Here is an 18844-nt window from a genome sequence, read left to right as displayed (position 1 = left end):
CTGCTGCCACTGCTCTGCAGACCCCGCTTTGGTATACACCAAAGTAAACCAGTGGATTTCAGATCTGTTTCAGCAGCAGGAGTCTATTGTTCAAATGATACCGCAATATACTAAACAGATAAAGGTGGTACGTTATTAAGGGGCTCCCATGGTATCACAGCCTTATTAGAGCCATAGGCGTGCTGTGATTGGTTTAAACCTTTAACTCAGAGGTTATAGAGAACAGTTTCTGACAGCCTCAGGATCCAAATTATTCCCATCTCGTGTTTTCCTCATACACAGTAGTTACAAATGGTGTGTGTGTGTGTGTGTGTGTGTGAATATGTACATATGTCTATAACATTTTATCAGCTTGCCCTGCACTCTCAGGATGTCTATCAGTTAAAGAAAAGTAGCAGAAAAGGCTTTGTTCTGAAGTCTACCCAAAATAGATTGACCTGGCCATAGGCATCACCCTGGAAGTGCTCCCCAAGGTGTTAGATTTGATAACTAATAGGTAGGAGCATGTGTGTGGATCTTGCTTTAAAAAAAAAAACACAGAATAAAATTATACTTGAAACATGACTTAGCCTCTCTGAGCCTCAGTTGTCTCACAACTAGTAGCATTCATAACACCTACCTGTATGGTTATTAAACAGATCAAGAGATAATGTCTACAAACACAGTTTGCAAACTATAAAGTGCATTGCTCGCATGAGTCTTCTATCCTGAACCCAGATGTCCTCAGTCCTTCAAAGACCTGGGCCAGTTTAGACGGTACCAAAGGTTTCAACCAATGGCTGAAAGCTAGAAACACCTGCTGGCCCCACCCAGACCAGCTGAATCAGAATCTCTGGGCTCCACATCAATATTTTTTTAAACACTCTCCAGAGGACTCTAATGGGTAGCCAGGATTACTCCATATTTCCTCCTGAGTTCCATACAAAATCCTGCCAGATTGTTCTCATTGCTTCTGGATGGCCACTAGCAATAAAAAGGAAAGAGGAGAAAATGTCCCTAACCAGATCCTGACTTTTTCATTACCGCTGGCTTAAAAGGGGGGTTTAATCACTATAGCTACTAATTCTGGAGCCCTGATACATGCCGGGTGATTTACACGATTATGCCTTTGAATCCTCTCCACACTTATGTGATGTAGATATTATCCTTCCCTGTTTTAAAAACAGCTTTATTGAGATAAAATTCACACATACTAGACAATTCGCCCTCTTAAAGTACACAACTCAGTGGCTTTTAGTATATTCACAAAGTTGTGCGACTATCACCACAATAAATTTTAGAGCATTTTCACTACCTCCAAAAGAAAGCCCACGCCCCTTAGTGGACCCCTCCACCTCTCCCATCTGCCCTAGCCCCAGTCACCGGGGAAGTGGTTCTCCTTCCCGTCTCTATGAATTTGCCTTTTCTAGATATTTCATATCAATGGAATCCTGCAGTATGTCCTCCTTTGTAAATGGCTTCTTTCATGAAACATGTTTTCAAGGTTCATCCATGTTGTAGTCAAGTATCAGCATTTCATTCCTTTTCATGGCCAAATAATATTCCACTGTATACATATATCATATTTCATTTACCCATTCATCAATCGATAGACATTTGGGTTGTTTCCACTTTTGAGATATTATGAATAATACTGCTGTGAGCATTCGTGTACAAGTTTTTGCATGGACATGTGCTCCTTTCTATTGGGTATATGTCTGGGAGTGGAATTGGCCTTTGGAGGACTGTTTTCTAAACTGGTTGCACCATTTCAGATTTCCACCAGGAGTGTATGAGGATTACAACTTCTCCACATTGTCACCAATACTTATTATTTTTCTTTTCTATAACAGCCATCCTAGTGGGTATCTCAGTGGTTTTGATTTGCGTTTCTTTGATGGCTACTGATGTTGAGCATCTTTCCATATGCTTTTTAGCCATTCATAGATCTTCTCTGGAGAAATGTGCATTGCCCATTTTTATTATTGACTTGTAATAGCTCTTTATGTATTCTATGAGTCCCTTATCAGATCTATAATGTGCAAAAATTTGCTGTCATTCTGTGGGCTGTATTTTGACTTTGTGTCCTTTGAAGCACAGAAGTTTTTAATTTTGATGATGTCAAATTTATCTACTTTTTATTTTGTGGCTTGTGGTTTTAGTGTCCTATCTAAGAAATCATTGCTCATGAAGATTATCAGCTGCTTTCTTCTAAGAGTTTTATAATATTAGCTCTTATATCAAGTTTTGGATCCATTTTGAGTTGATTTTTGTATATGGTGTGAGACAGGGGGTCTGTTTCCCTCATTTTCACAAGGGAGGAAACAGAAGCTTAAATGTCTAGTAAACCCTTCAGAGCCAAAGTGTTCCAATGCAGCACTCCTGCTTTGCCACATGCTTCCAAAGAGCCCAGGTTTCTTATTGGCTGGGGGAGGGACAGGAAGGAGGCCATGGAAGTAAACTCTGCAAGAGCTTCCCACCCAGAACATGCACAGGCACTGTGTTTAGCAAAGGGGAACCCTGCAGCCACAGCCATGGAGCAAAGCACAACGGGCCGCAGCCTCAAGGGGTTGCTAAACCCAGACGAGGCCCGCAACTTGGCTCCCAGCACCTCTACAGCCGGCCAGAATCTGCCTGTAAGCCCCACGTCTCAGAGCTCCAACATCAGGTCAAGTTGTCTTCTGCCTTGGGGCACAGAAAGGAGAGAGGCTTGGCTGGTGCCAGTGGAGCTGGCTCAGCCAGTGGAGCTCACCAGTGAGATGACCCGGTTTCCCAACTCTGAGTCCATGCCGGGGACCTGGGGACACCAAAGGGAGATGGCCAGCATTGACAGGAGAGGCCACTTTGTATGGCTGCTAAAAACCTGATGGTTCACAGGAATCTAGCAATGACCTTAACACCACAGGAAACAAGATAAGGGGTCACACAAAGCAGCTTAGGGGAAAACAGAGGGTTGAAGGGCAATGGTAACTAAAATTTGGCTGCACGCACAACCAGAAACAGGTCTGCTGGCTTCCCTGAAACCCGGATCAAAGGCACAACACACTGGAAAGGCCAATGCTGTCAGAATTTGCAGTGTGGTTCACAACACACAAACTCAGCCCCTAGAAAAGGCAATTTACCATCATATCATGCTGGAGTCAAGGTCATCTTTTTACACAGTGCCTCACTTAATCTTCACGATGCAACTCGATGAGTGTCAGTTTCCTCCTTTGATAGATGAGGAAACTGACGCTCAGAAAGATAGCTGACTTACTTGTCCACGGTCATGGTGGGAGTGAGCGAAGAAGAACCCAGATTTTGAACCCAGAAGCTTGAACCCCAGTCCAGAGCTCTTCCCAGGCCCCAGACATACCCCCTCTGGTTAGGAAGCTAGGTTGATGCCCTGCACCCCTGACACCTGGGGTCTCTAGACATTCAGGCCACTCACCGCCTCCACGGGCAAAATACCCTCAAGGGAATGAAAGCCCAAGGAGCGGTGTTGGAATCAACTGTAAAAACTAACTTCAATAACTGTCACGTTGGAAAAGTGAACCACATTCATGTCTCACATTTGTTGTGTATCTCATTGAGTGCCAGGCATTATGCAAGACCTTTTGCCTGCATGAGTTCATTTAACCATCCCATCAGCCCTAAGAGGTACGAACATTATCCCCATCTTAAGACAGAGAATCTAAGAAGGCAGCACAGGACTCCCTGAACTTTGTAGAGGCGTCTGATTTCCAAGAACACACAGATCCAGCCATGTCCCCACCACCATGTCTCTAAGGGGCCCTGTCCTCGAACGAGTGGATGTGACCGGCCTCTGATGTTAAATACGAGTGTCACAAGGCTTGTGAAGGCTTGGGGGTACCACATCAAGTAAGACTCAGTAACACGGGGGCCAAGGTTAAATACACCTAGAGCTGCCTTTAGTGATCACTCACTCTCCCTCAAATTAAACTATTAAAGGAAATTTAAAAAAGCTAACAGCTTTTGAAAATGCGCTAAGAAAGTGACGGAACTAAAGTGGAAACTCAGTCTTTCAAAGATGAGCTGGGAGATTCTGTTCCAAGAAGGGACAGATTGGATCTCTCTGCCAAACAAGTATGAGACAGAAAAAGTGTCTGAGTCAGGGGGAAGAAGGCCAATGCTATTTCAAAGAGTCACAAATTAAAAACCAATTATGCAAAGCTTGCTAAAAAATGTCAGTGGGCTGCCTTTATGTTTTAAATCACTAAAAACACAAGCATGCTTACGCCAACATTTACCCAGCACATCAGATGATTTGGGGCAACTTTGTATGCTCAGGCTAAACATGGGCGAACATTTTGGTGAACAAACTCTGGGGCGACCACCCGTGGCTGAGAATGAGCACACCTTCCACGACCACCCTACAGTCCACGGACTCCAACTCACAGTTCATCAAAGGAAGGGGCTCCTGGGTGGCTCAGTCGGTTGAGCGTCCGACTTCAGCTCAGGTCATGATCTCAAGGTCTGTGGGTTCGAGCCCCGTGTCGGGCGAGGTGCTGACAGCTCAGAGCCTGGAGACTGCTTCGATCCTGTGTCTCTCTCTTTCTCTGCCCCTCTCCTGCTCTCACTTTGTCTCACTCTGTCTCTCAACAATAAATAAATGTAAAAAAAAAAATTTTTTTTAACACAGTTCATCAAAGGTGAAAAACCCTAAATGTTCTTTAGGGCCCCCGGAGAAGCTGGAAAATGACCAGTGTGAAAGTCACAAATGCCTAAGCCTCTTCTGCTCTGAAGATGACAAGGACACAGACCCAGTCAGCATGGAATCTGTGCTGGAAAGGCAGTCCGTGACGGGATATGCACACTGATTCCTCCAGGTGAAGCCCTCGGAATGCTCCCTGAAAAGGATTGGCAGAGCTTGAGGAGAGGTATTAAACAGTGAAAATCAGGTTCCCAAATGCAGCCCAGGAATCTCTGAGCCTACAAAATATACAGATTCCCTGGACTCCGCCCTCATAGTTTCTGAGTGCATGGGCCCCCGGGGTGGGGTCTAGAAATCTGTATTTATAAAAAGTTTTCCATGCGGTTTTGATGATTAACCAAGTTTGTGGAATAGTTGGTTTGATGTTCATTGTATTTTTTTCTTTTCTGCCTGAAGTTGCTTGAGTTCAGAAATAGAAAAACAAATGGACGACACTCAGAGATAAGAATTAGGAGATGCAGAAATCAAGGGACAGAAAGTTTAAGTGACTTGCAAAGTTGGCATAGCTGATTAGTGTTTAAACCAACAAGCATGTATCAAACATACAGTCTGGGGGCACCTGGGTGGCTCCGTCGGTTAAACGTCTGACTTCGGCTCAGGTCATGATCTCACGGTTTGGGAGTTTGAGCCCCACGTCGGGCTCTGTGCTGACAGCGCAGAGCCTGGAGCCTGCTTTGGATTCTGTGTCTCCCTCTCTCTGTGCCCCTCCCCCACTTGCTCGCTCTCTCTCTCTCTCTCTCTCTCTCAAAAATAGTGAATAAACATTAAAAAAATTTAAAAAAACCATACAATCTGTGCAAGGCATACTGCACAGTCTGGTGGAAATAAAAGGAAACATAAGATGTCATCTCTGTCTTTGGGACCTAAACACAGGACACGCACGCAAAACCAGGCTGTGTGTGAGGCAACAGGGAGTGGTGGGGACTGCAGCAAGCTAAAGGCTATGTGCAAATACAGTGAGCACTTGCTACTCAGCTCCAGCTTCTCGGTGCATATAAGGGTGTGGGCCTAGAGTGGCCAGATATTCTGGTTTGTTTAAAGGAGCCAGAAAGTCCACATTTCCTGGCTTTTAAATATAGCAACTCATTCAATTCAAAAAAAAAAAAAAGCCAGAAAGAAAACCGCACTGTTAGGGGCCAAACGAGATTCATCTGTAGGCTGACTCCTGCCCATGGAATGACACTTTGCAGACTCTTTCCTAAAAGGTTATCCAATCCAACCTCCCTTGAACTTGAGTCCTCTCTAGAGCCCTACAAAGGCAAAGAGGGTAAGGGATCCCATCTAGCAGGTGGTTAAGTGAGTGCTTGGTGTGTGCACGTGCGTGTGCACAAGGGTGGGGTTTCTGGCCTCCCTGCCTTCCCTACTAAAAATGCATTCCAGGTGCAGAGGCAGGGTGTGGCCACAGCAGCGCACTCAGAGATGCCCTGGGACGGGCCAAGATCTTCAGGCCAGTAGGGTCTGGTGGGTTGAAGAGTTTGGCTGGTTGGGGCTACAGAACGGAAAGTAAAAGAAGGAAAACTCTGGAGAAAGCTAGAGAGCACACTGTCTTGAAAAGGAACATAGGAAAGGAAAGGCGAGGAAGAAGCATCGGTTCTAAACATCCCATAACCCAGAAGGCAACATCCCCAGATCCCCCAGCCAGACATCAGAATGAGCCCTCTGGCCACTCTCCATCTGCTTGCTCCGCTGAGTGTCTCTTCACAATACTCACCACTACCTGACCTTTTGTATTATATATGACTTTGCTTATGTGCATTTCCGGATGCCCCCCACTATGCTATACAGCTCCAAGAGAAGGGGCTTTGTTTATGTTTCAGTTCCTAGTGCCTGGCACATAGTAGTTGCTTAGCAAATATCTGCTCAACAAATGGACTGCAGCCAAGCCCTTGGCACCGAAACAGTTTAACTTTTAAGTGTCAACCACATAATAATAACAACCTCGGCACAAAACACTTTATCATTTACAAAACCTGTCCTTTAACTTAATTCCTCCAATTTTCTTTTACCAAACTGCGTCGTGTGTTTGGCCACGGCCAAGAGAACGCGGCCTCTGCAAGGTGGATTGCCTGAGAGCCAGCTCGGACAGAACCACCTGCACAGAGCAGCTAGGCCAGCCCTCTCCCCCCCGGGGGCTGGGAGACGATGCGGCTGCAGAAGTGCGGGGCTCAGCAATAATTGGGCTATGTCATCAAAATGATCGAGTGTTCCGGGGCCAGGTTCATCCGGCCTCCCCAGCCCGACAGTGTGCTGATTAGAAGTGTGTAAGGAAGAGAGCTGGTGGGGGGCAACACAGCTCCGGCTCTAACGTCAGACTGCTGGGGCTAATTTCCCAGCTGCATGCATGACCTTGGACCTCACTGAGTCTCGCCAATCTCATCCATATTTCGGGCATAAACTGCAAAAGTAACAGTAATTACTTCAAAGGGTTCTTGTGCAGGTTTGATGAGATACTTCGCAAAAAGCGCCCAGAACTGTGCCTGGTGCACGTCTCAGTGCAACCGGGACGGTGCCCTGTCAGCAGCAGTGTCACTACCACGTAACCATGTGACCCTGAATGACTTGACATCCCCCCACCCCCACCTCAAATTCCTCTTCTTTAACCCGGTGGTCGGGATGGGGTAAGGAGGAATAAACAAGATCGTGTATGTTCAGCACTTAGCACAGGGCCTGGTGCATCTTAAATGCTTAATAATGGTGAGCTAGTATCTTATTATTAGCCAAGAAACTTCTACCAGTCTAAAATGCCAATGTGAGAATCCACCAAAGACAGTTTGCCATATGCAAATAAATCTGCGGGACCAAAGGTTCTCCAGCTGCGACTTTCTCTCCCCACCTGCTTTGTTCTCTAGTTGCTGTAAGAATGGCCCTCCCCCAACCTTCGGTCTGACCTAGGAAGCGTTTGGAGGTCAGTTCCCAGTGCAGGGCTGACCTCGCTCCGCGCCAGCTCAGTCTGCTGTGTTCCATCTGCCTCTTCGCCCCCACGATGCTGCAGTCTGACAGCGGGGGAGGGGACATGCAAATATGCCCTAAAAACGGCTTGTTATTTTCACGGCCGGGGTGGTGCGCGTTTGTGGATGCCTGTGATGCCTGTGAAGACCGCACGTCACTGTCAGGTACGGGGCATATGCCACCAATCTGGGGGAGGCTGTGAAATGTAAAAATACCCAACCCAAATAAAGCCCTTTTCCAAAGGAAAAGGAAAAGTTCCTCCAGCGCCCTTTGCAGAAAGGGAAGGGGCGGTAACTCGGCCTTGGGGCAAATCCCCGCTGGGCCAGCCCCTGAACCAAGCCACCTGGCTCTTCATTGGTCCCCCCGGCCTCAGCGCCCCAGTGAAACGGCTCAGCTGCTGGTTTTAAATGGCACTTATATTGTGGAACGACCCAGAAACGGATGCTTTCAAGTTATGAGACTGGGAAAGTGAATAGCAAAAGACCAAAGACAAGGGCCCCCCATAAAGAAAACAGAACCTAAATAAGCCAGGAAGTGCTATTAACAGCACTGCTGATTTACAAAATCGACTCAGAAGAATATAATTACCGTCAACTTTCATCTGGTACTTAACAGTGTTTAATGGGCACCTACAAGGCACCAAATGCAGGTGTCTCCGGTGCAAATGTCTACAGCTTGGGGGGGGGGGCAAGCAGTTAAGGTAAATGAAGGCAGCTGGTGGTAACAAAAGCAAAACCAACAGTGTAAACAAAATCAAGAACAATAGGGAGGTGTGGGGGTCTGTGGCAAAAGGAGGGGAGGAGAGGGGAGGGGAGGAGAGGGGAGGGGAGGGGTGAGGCAGGGCTTTCCATTCCATGTAGCTGTTGCCATGCCAAAACGGGGTACGGTGTGACCAGATCTCCCAATTTTTTAATCAAAGATTAAAATCCAAATTTTCAAGTGAAATGTTGGTTCAAGTTTCTTTTAAAACACTGCACGGGCCAAATAAAACACCTCCGAGAGCCAGACACAGCCCGCAAATGGCCAGTTTGCCCCCGCTGACCAAGCCCCCAGCAGCCCCTCTTTGCAATTTTTATGGTACTTGTGGGGATGGCGGGGGGAGCAGAGCAGTAGCTGTATAAGAAACCCAAGGCAGTACCCAGACACCTTTCCCCACTCAAGAATCCCCCTCTCCGGAAAGGCCAGCCCTCAGCTCCAGGCTACAGGATGGAATCACATCCAGGCGCCCCTCTGCTTACGAATGAGCACCTATGCTTAGCAGCTTCCGTGCCCACCCCACCCTGCCCCTACCCCCTCTCCACCTCCCGCCACCCGCTCTTTCTCGCTTCCAGGTTGGCAGCCATTCTGTCCAATTTCTCTGCAGAAATGGCACAGGCTGGGGACCTCACTGGGGCAGGTCTTTGGACAAACTGCCAGCCCTGGGGAAGTGGCTGGGGGCGTGCACAGCACTGATGCTCACCCACGCTGGGGACTTCTGCTTCTCACCAGTCCCCAGGGAAATGCTGCTCTTCTGCAAGGAAAGGCTCATGGGAGCTGCAGCCTCAAGGGACCTGGGGAGGGAGTGCTTCACACGCGGGTCCTCTGCAAACACCATTTAAGGCGCATGATGCTGAGTGACCGAGGCCATGCCCATCTCTGGCAGCTGCTTTGGGAAGGGCCGCCATACCACCCTTCCTCAAGTGCCTATGTTCAACTCCAGCCTAGGGCCAAGAGGAGTAGAGACGATGATGTGACCGACAACAATAATTTTTAAAGCTAATCCACGATTGGCATTCTCGTGTGTCCTTTTTAAAGCATGTGCATGTTTCCACGATCTCCCCTGACCCTCCCAACATCCCAGAGAGATTGCCAATATATTATTATTTATTATTGTTATTATCAATCGCTCTTCCTTTGCCCCTGCAACAAACAGACGCAGGTTCGGCATCCTGCCCTGGCCCAGAGCTTCCCAAATTTTAACATGTCCGTGAATCCTCCGGGGCGGGGGCAGGAAGCTTGTTTTAAACACAGATTCTGATGTAGCAGTTCTGGAGTGGGGCCTGAGATGCTGCATCTCTAACAAGCTGCAGGGGGACATAGGACATACTGGTCCTCAGAGCCCACACCGAACAGCAATGCTTCGGTCACTCAGCGAATGTTGGGGCTAGACCTGGGGCTCTGGCCCAGGCACCCTACCCTTGGATTCTGCCTGGGGGATTACAAGGCTCGCTCACCTCACTTTTCACGGGTTGGGGCCTCTTGCCCAGTTTCACCTCCAGAAAGTGCAAAGGGGCGATCATGGCCCCAATGTTGCGGATGTCGGCGTACTTCAGCTCCTCCGCTGTCAGGGCCGAGCTGGGGAGTCCGGTCAGGGGGCCGAGCCCCGGCAGAGAGCCCGCAGTCACGGAAGGGTCTGGAATCTGCCCAGGCATCATAGCAGGAGGAGCGGCAGCCCAGCCTGGAGTGGGTTCGAGAAGATCAGGACACGTGCTGTCAGCCAGGTGAGAGGTCCCATGAGGGGCTTAAGCCCCCATCCCTTGCCAGGCCCTCTTCCTTTCTTTCACTAATGTTCCTCTAAACCCCTTCCCCACCCAGTCATTCCTCCTGCCCTTAAGTTCATTCTGTCACAGAGGGAAACGCTGATCAGTTAACTCCCAGCAACATTATTTTTGGCACTGAAGGCAATGCTTAACCCAGACATAGGTCACACTGATTCAGTGTGTGCTCTGTGCTCGGCACTGCGGTAATCCCATGAGACACAGTCAGACCCACTACGCAGAGGCAGAAGCCAAGGCTGAGAAAGATAACTTGCTCAAGACCGTACACAGTTAAAACTGGGGTAGCTGGGATTTAAACCGCAGCATGCTGCCTCCAAGGAAAATGGATTATAACGGTGAGATTTCAAGCACCTTCGCACCTGTTTGAGAGGGAGCTATTTTTGGTCTGGCACGGTGCCTCCCCTCAAATCACACATCCCATTCTGCATACTTGCTAAGACACCCTGAATATGAAATGAAGCAAATCAGAGCTAAAGGTAAGTGTGTGTGTGAGTGTGTGCATGTGGCATCTATGAGGAAGATACTGAGGCAAAGAGATGAAATTCATTAGCGTGTGCTTTCCCAGTGGCACCCGGGACCAGAAAAGTCCTCCCTGGTCTCTTTGTTCTCAAAGCAAACACATATTGTGGCTCTGCCAGGAAGAAAGATTCAGGCATGAAAGAAAGACATAACTTAGGTCAATACCAAGGGAATTCTTATTTCTTCCTTCTCTCTGCTGGGAGAAGGTTGCGAGTAAGAAACGGTCACTTCAGGGTGTGGATGGCAGTGAAGAAAGTATGTCTGCCAAAAAAGTCAGACCTATCTGGTCCCCCATAGGGCTCGTATCCATCCATCCATCCATCCATCCATCCATCCATCCAACCACCCATCCAATTGTTGACCACCTAGGAGCCAGGAGGCACTGAGAATATGCAGATCAAATGTGCACAGCCTTATAAATCACAAATCTGCTCCTAGGCTCCAGGAAGAACCTCTCCCTCTTCCCAACCTCTGCATAGGGCTGTAAAATCAAAACCTCGACTGTCCTGGAAATCCTGGGGGAGCTTTGACCTATCTTTCCATCTCCATCAGTCTCTTCCCATGAAGAAGGAGGTATTTCTCGAGACAGGGGAGATGTGACATCCACTGCACGCACTTCTCTGTTGGCCACAATTCTCACGTGGCCACGCTGCCTTGGGCTCTCTGCCTCCCGCAAGAGTGGCCCTCGGGGATAACCCACGATCCCTTGTTCCCGTTCAGGTGGCCGGGTCTAAACTGTGGGAGAGGGGGTCACCAGGGAGCCCCTTCTGGCCACAAGTGCACCCCACATTCTCCAACTCTGTTTTGCTTTCAAGGTGAAATTTGGTTCCCTATCCAACCCCGTGTCTCTTTCTCAATAGGTTCTGCACTCTGAAGGGGAAAAGCATGTGAGGGATTTGTACCCTCTAACCACAAAGGCTTTCACTGGACATCACTTTCTTTAAAGCGGACAGGGGACCTACCATTTTGCCCTCGGCACACCAGCCACATCTGCCCATAAGGCCGATTGTACAGAGTTCCCTGCCTAGCACCCAAGTTCACATTTGGTGCCCCAGGCCCTACATCTGTGTTCCACCCGCTCTGCCTCCCACACCCTCCCACACCGGGGGGCCCTCAGCCCTGCCTTCCCATCCCACACCTTTCTGCCCTCCTTAGCACCTAGGGTCCCCCAGGCCGTCTCAGATAAGGATATGAGACTCATTCGCATCAAGTTATAGTCTTAGAGCTGGAAGAGGCCCTGTGCTTATCTAAACCACATCCTCATTTTGCAGATGAGGAAATTAAGGCTCAGAGAAGTTAAACAACTTGCCCAAGGTCACACAGGGGAAAAGCCAGGGCTGGACTCCTGGTCCCTGGGTTTTAGAACCAAAGCTTTCTCACCCCGTCCTTTCTGTTTCCCCTCCTGGCATTCAAGAGAGATTAATGCAGAAGGAATGACATTTTAATGGTGGGTTTTGAGACACTAGCCCCTAGTGGAGGATTGCTCTCTTGCGCAGAAGACCCTCTATTCTGCCTTTTTCAGTGCAGATCCAGGTTTAGGAAGCTCCCTGAACACCCTCCTGGGTGAGATCCCAGACATGGACATGGCCCCTCAGACATCTTGCTTGTGGTGTGTCAGTGTACTGTGACCTTCCCTAAACCTGAGCCGGACTGAAGTCACCCTCGCCCCCGCCCCCAGAGGCAGGTCTGCAATGCAGAGAAGGTGGCAGCTTCCTACCCCAGGAGGCAGCTCTGGGGTGGAGTGGATCAGCTTGCATGTCTCCCGGGGCCTCCTCCAGGGAAAATACAAAAGGGGCCAACGTAAGGACTCATTCCTATGCGGCAAAAATGATGCCTGGGCCCAGCCATGTGGACACCTCACAGGCAGAGGGGAGTGATTTCAGGCCACTGGAGCCAGCCTGACAAAAGAAACTCACATCTCCTTTTTCAGGAGAGGAGCAGACCTTACAAAATCCCCTCTGCCAGACCTGAACTGATGCCACAAGGAGTCAGTGGCTCCTAAAAGGATGCTTGATTACAGAAAGGCTAATCAACAAATACTTACTGAATTAATAAATAAATGAAAATGAATGAATGAACAAATGATTAAAAAAAAATTCACGGCGGGGCAAACTTCTGTGAGTGGGGTAAGGATCTGTCTCTGGGAGTTGAGATGTTCATTATCCACCTCCAGATTATTTGTTCCCACAGTAGACCCCAAGAAAAATACTCCAGAGGCTTCTGTATGTTTCCCTGCCTAAGCCATCTCAGGAAGAGACGCAAGCCAGACCCCACTCTATTCCGGGAATGATAGTCTCTGCTTGCAGCTTCTGTTTATTTTCATACAGATGGTATAAATGAGACACTAACAAATGATCCCAAAATATAATGGATTCTTTGCTACTGTTGAACCCCCTCGGAGGGGCAACCACCCCCTGGGAGCAGCAGCCCCATAAATTCTTGCCATTCCTGCTCCCCTGTGAACCCATCCCAGTGACAAGCCTCACTCTGAGGCTCAGACACCAGGCTTTCCTCTGCAGAAGCAAACATCCCCCCTCTCTCTCCTCCCCCCCCCAACAAGGGTGCCCCTAAATGCTCAGATACAAACCACAAAGTCCTTAACACATGCCATTCCTAGGAGACAATCACAACAGCTGACATTCACCAGCACGAAATCATCCTACAGGGCTCTGGGGGTGGGGGTGGGGGGTCGCAGGAGCAGGAGGGGCTCCCTTTCAGAATCGAGTCTTCACTAACTGGAAGAGCCGGCTGACGATCCAAGGTTGAAAGGCAGCTTTGGCGATTTGAAAAATAAAACAATTCGATGTGATTTAGGGATCTATAAAAGGGGGGGGGGGGACAGTGGCAAGGAACCAGCAACAGCCAGGAGGAATTTACCCACTTCAAGGAAGACATAGGAAAGATGACAAGAGGTGAAATCATCTCCCAAACTGCTTGTTCCATACGGAAACAATTTAGGAGGAAAAGGAGAACTATGCACTCAAAGCTTTGAGGGAAGAACCCAGAGTTTTTTTCCCTTCAGGGCCCCGGAGGTCGGAAAGGAAGATAAACACCCTCCAAGTCTCTGTTAGTAACTGGGATGCATAAATAAAGAGCAGACTCTACATGTCTGCAGAAGACCAAAACGGGAAAATGGGGCTTGACCTCAAAAGACAGGGCCTAGAATCCCAAATGATTTTGGCAATTTGGGACATTGACCAGGAACAACTTGGAAACTAGCCAATAAAGAAAAGCTGGGTAATGCACAGATGGGGGATGAGACTGGCAAGGGAGGCATGAATAAGACAGAACGTGTCCAGGAAGTCACAGTAGACCCTAAGCTGCTATGGAGCCTAAGATCTGGGGAGGTGTGAGGCAGCTCCCTTAAAAGCGGGCTTGGAAGAAATAGGGACCCGATGGGTCCAAGAGGCAAGAACCTACAGCAAAGATCTGACGGCTGTACCCCCCTGTTCTGACTTACTCAGGGTCTTGTAGGAGCACAGGGTGGGGCGCTGCCTTGTACAAGCCCAAGAAAAGCCACAACACACTTCAATTCCAGAAAATGGGCCCTGTTGGAAGATGCTAACATGGAGGGTCATTTCAGCCAAAAGAACGAAAAGCAGAGGTAACCTAAGTTTTCCTCTCTTGTCTTCTTCTCTTGTTTCCTATATGTAAATGTGTAAGATATCATTGATTTAATGGAAACATCTACAAGTAAATAATAGTCTTACTTTGAAGGGTCATGCTCATAATGGGCTATTCTTGTTAAAAAGTGTCCAATCATCATCATCTTCGTCCAGAATGGCAAAGACAGATGAAAGGCGGTAGGGGGTAAGTTAAGAGAAAGTTAGGATCTGCACCGTGGACTCTCTGTCCACAGAAATAAAAGTTTAAGGGAGGCTCTAAAGTCCCTGGTCCTCTTTGAGAAGGGCAGCCCCCCTCCAGGCAAACAGCGGGCCTGGGCTGGCATCGGGAGCCCAGGATGGGCGCACAATGAGTGCAGAGGACCCGAGGCTGCAAGGCTCAGCACCGAGAGAAAGTGGAGATGAGTGGGGGCAGGCCAAGGAGCAAGGGAGCTCAGGGGTCAGGCCCCAGGAGCCCCAGTGGGGTTAGAAGTCAAGAGCAGGTAGCCAGCACCTGAGAATCAGCAAGAGGGGGTGAGAGGTCTTGGGAGCCAGAGCCTGGGAAGATTCCCAGGAGGAAAATGTGGAGGACAGAAGTCCACGGCCAGGAAGGGGAGGGGGGTTGCAGACGGAAAGGTTCCAGGCCAGTGGTCACAAAACGTAGTACTAACTATCGTGAATCTCGGAGAGTTAAATACCAGACCTGTGCTGGGAGCTAAGGAATCATCTGGAATGATCTGTCTCCTGGAATCTGAAACGAGGTGGGTAAATCAGCTTCCAAAAGATAAGCCGATCCAGAAGGCAAGGAACGAAAGGATGGAGAAATCTCTAAGACTAAGAATGGGGCGGCCGCACAAGTGTCTCCGCACAACTGTCTCAGCTCTGCAGGCAGGAGAGCGAGGCACGTTCGGAAGAGGAACTCGGGAGCACATGTGAGAGCGAATCCCAGGTCTGCCCCTTACTAGCTGTGTGACCCTGGGAGAGTTCCCTAACCCACATCTCGCTTTCCTCAGCTGTAAAGTGGGAATAACAAATAACGCTATCTCGCCTGTAAGGCGGAGGAGAGGATTAAATTAGTTAATACTTGGAAAGTACCTGGAACAACGCCTGCACCTAGTGAGCGTGAAGTCAGCGTAGCCATGAAGGCCTTCCTTCCTGGAGGAACCCTAGTGTTGGGTGACCCGTCGACATCCCTTCCGCACATTTCCCACCTAGCACTGATCTCCCTTTCCTAGGGCTGTGAGAAACATTCTTCCCCAGAGGATTCTCTGCTGTCCCACTTTCCAGCTGTAAACTCCAAGGGGCAAGACCATCCTGCATCCAGGCCGTTACTGCAACAGAGAAACAGAGGAGGGCAGATCAATGCTGGGTACAGAGGGGTAGAGATGAGGCCGAATACATGTCTCTCTGCCTTGGCTTCTCCTAAAGTTTCCTCCGGAGGCCAGAACACAGCTGCCTAGATGGCTGGCAAGGCACCACCAGTGTGTTCCCCCCAGAAGCAGAGGGCCAGCATCTTCTGTGTCCTTCAATCTATGGTATCCCTACGCTGCTTAGAAAGGGACAGACCTTAGATCCCCACAAGAAGAGAATGAGGGGAGGCAGCGATCAGAGGAAGCCAGCGGCATGGCACACACTAGCATGAGCGATCCTCGCAAGGCCACCCGGGCCCATAGAGGAGACCGGAACCTCTCCCCGCAGGAAAGGTTCCTCCCTGGAGACCAGAGAAATGCTTCCGACGAGGCCCCGCCTGTAAACACAGCTTTCTCCCCTGCCTAATGTAGGTGCTCAATAAATACACGGTAAGGCATTTCTGCCAAGATCCTTATCCCAAACAGCAAAGAGCTGGCAAGGTACCACCACTGGACAAGCCTTCTATCCTCTCTTCCCGCCTCACCCCATGTGCGTTCATTGGTGTCGGTAGTTCATAGTATGATACGTAACACAGACACGCACGTGGCGGGTGACAAATTCTTGGCCCTTAAAAAAAATGCCACTGGCCAACTAAAGTTTTGGAAATGGAGCTCCACAAATGGAATCCTATGGGCTGCAGCAAGAAAACAGACAAAAACAAAAAAAAACCAACAACAACAAAAACCCAGAATGGGGGGCTCTCGCTGGGCCTCCCACAGCCGGCAAATGAGTGTAAAGAAACACAGACTGAAAATTCCAACCTTGGGTCGCTAAGGCATTTGTCTCTGCAGAGCTTCGAGAGGCCAAACCACACACACACACACACACACACACACACACACACACACACACGAGTGCACACACACACACACAGGCACACAGAGCTTGGCAGCCCGTAAGTTCCAGAGCTGGTAACACAAGCCACGGAACCGACTGCCAAGACAAGCAACAGAACGAGCCAGGCCCAGTTTCATTGGCCACCATACGCTGCATATGGCCCGGGACGCAGCCAAAACAGTGTTCTCACCCTCCTCAAAGGCATAGGAGACCCTCTGTTTTCAAACACACCTCCACAGAGCCTTAATTAAAGGAAAATGGAAAAATAATGTGCCTGCTGCTCTCCCCCTGCCTATATAGGTATGCACACACACATACCCGTACACACTCACTCTATTTTTCTCTTCCTCTCCTTTCGGTTTCAAACATAATTCATTCACATGGAAAAAAGCAAACTGCATCCTGCAGCAGAAAAGCAGAAAAGAATGTAGCTTGCCCTCAGCCCTGGCTCTGGCTGCTCAAGTTGAGCTGGGGCAGAATGAATACTGAGCAGGCCAACCTGGAATGGCACTGGCCCCTCTCTTCCAGGGCCGAGCTGGAAACGGAGACACGGGGGAGAGAGGCAGCCCACTGCAACACCAGCAGCCCCACGACAAACAAACGAGCCCCAGAGAGCCCAGCCCTTCAAACCCTGGCAAGGATTCTGCAGGTTGGAAAAGCTGCCCACAGGTCTTGCAAACAGGTGGGGCAGACAACAGACCCTGGGCTGCGAGGCATTGAGTGAGTAGAGAGATCCTTGTCCAAATCCTGCCTTAGGGGACCCTGTTGGCACCTATCAACACATCTCCTTGGAGGTGGCTGCCACCAACCTAGGAGGAAAGTCAGAGGCCCCAACGCCCGTGCCTTCCAACAGCCCTTCAAATCTCACAGCACCCAGCTCTTCAGGAAGATTCTGGAGCTGCTGGTAGCTCTGAACCAAGGCTAAAGAAGAAGAGGAACAGAAGAGTCTTTCAGAAATCTGTCCCCCCTGTTTTAAACAAGGCAAAACCTTCACCAGCCAGAGGCACGAGAATAGATCTTGCTTCTCTTCCCCGGTCCTCAGGTTTATATAAAGCCAGAGCCATGCTCACTCACACCTGATACCTGGTTAAACTCTCCCCTAGAAACCTGCAAAGGAAGATAAGGCATCCATCCAAGCTGCAGCCAGATTTGCTGGAAAGATGAAAGCAATGGGAGGTGTTTTAAAAAACCCTCAGGGGAGGGAGGTGGGGGGGCAGGGAGGGAGATGATTTGGGAACACAGTTCAGAGCAAGGGCTTAAAGGACAAGCAGGCATCCAATCATGCTTTAACGCTCCAGGTCGGATGCTCCTCAACCTAAGACCCTGAGGACAGACCACCAAGATTTAGACCTGAGTACACACACCCACACGGTCTGCAAGCCCTTTTTGGAGAGACCTGAGCACATCTGCCCTGAGCACATGTGCTCAGGTCACAGAACCAGGCCCCGGACGCCAGTCGGGAGAGCCTTACACTGAGCAAGGGTCAGGCAACTTTGTAACGGGAGCTGACCCAAGGGGTCAGTTGAGTTCCTCTTCCACCAACCTCTATCTCCAATCGCTAGGATGGCCCATCCATCCCTGCAGAAAAGCCAAGGACTCCCACCTTCCCAGCCCCTCCCACTAAGCCCGGGTCTCTCCACCCCGGGGTCCGGGGTTCCAGGCCCTGTGGCCCAATCCCTCAACCTCCTTTGAGGGGCGGGGCAGAAGAGAGTCTTCTGGGCTGGGCAGGAGAGGAGGGGCAGGTTACCTAGCCGACTTGCCTCCTTATGTAACCTGGCTTGAGAGCCAGGGGCAGCCCAAAGGGGCCCCGGGGCGCCCCCAGGCTCGCTCCCCACCCAGAACCCGGGAGCAGTGGCCCCGAGAGAACCCTCTTCATTGGATCGAGAGCCCCAGCCCCTGTCCAGGCCCTCAGAGAGCCGCGCTTCCCCCCAGGGAGCGGGGTGGGGGCCGGCACGACTTGCCAGCAGGTCCCTGTCATCCCTCCACCACCAGCACCCTGCACCTCCCTGGCCTTTCGGCCTCCATCTGCACCCCCACCTCCCGTCTCCCCCGGGCACTTCTCTCCCCACTCACCCGCGTTCCCCGCCGCCCGAGGGGAGCACCTCCCGGCAAACGCACCGGGAAGGAGCGCGCAGGAGGGAGGCGGAGGCAGCGCCCAGGCCGCCCCGGGAGCGGACGGAGCCTCCCGTCCCAGGGCGGGAACCAACAAGGCGGCCGCCGGCTCCCCGGCGCCGGGCGGGAGGGGCCCGTGCTGCAGCGCCCCCCGCCGGGACCGCTGGCGGGCCCGGGGCCGCGGG

The 18844-nt window shown here is 50.3% G+C and overlaps 1 protein-coding gene across 2 annotated transcripts in view; it reads right to left on the bottom strand.

The window, feature by feature from the left end:
- The window catches only part of JDP2 (Jun dimerization protein 2), a 39922-nt gene extending 21186 nt beyond the window's left edge, over positions 1-18736 (bottom strand). Inside the window, exons 1-2 of one of the 2 annotated variants that reach the window (XM_040477748.1) lie at positions 18621-18736; positions 9856-10079 (exon numbers count right to left, since the gene is read on the bottom strand). In XM_040477748.1, the coding sequence (XP_040333682.1) occupies positions 9856-10056 (201 nt within the window). In that variant the 5' untranslated portion in view covers positions 10057-10079; positions 18621-18736. Of the gene's footprint in view, positions 1-9855; positions 10080-15395; positions 15783-18620 lie in introns of those variants that run through there. The other variant, XM_040477747.1, reaches the window with a different exon arrangement.
- Between the last annotated feature and the right edge of the window lie 108 nt (positions 18737-18844).

The sequence above is a fragment of the Herpailurus yagouaroundi genome, unplaced genomic scaffold (genome assembly GCF_014898765.1).
Source record: "Herpailurus yagouaroundi ecotype Mexico unplaced genomic scaffold, PumYag 141, whole genome shotgun sequence".
Classification (NCBI taxonomy): domain Eukaryota; kingdom Metazoa; phylum Chordata; class Mammalia; order Carnivora; family Felidae; genus Herpailurus; species Herpailurus yagouaroundi.
The sequence above is the reverse complement of the archived record's forward strand: the minus strand, read 5'-3'. Positions and strand labels throughout refer to the sequence as shown.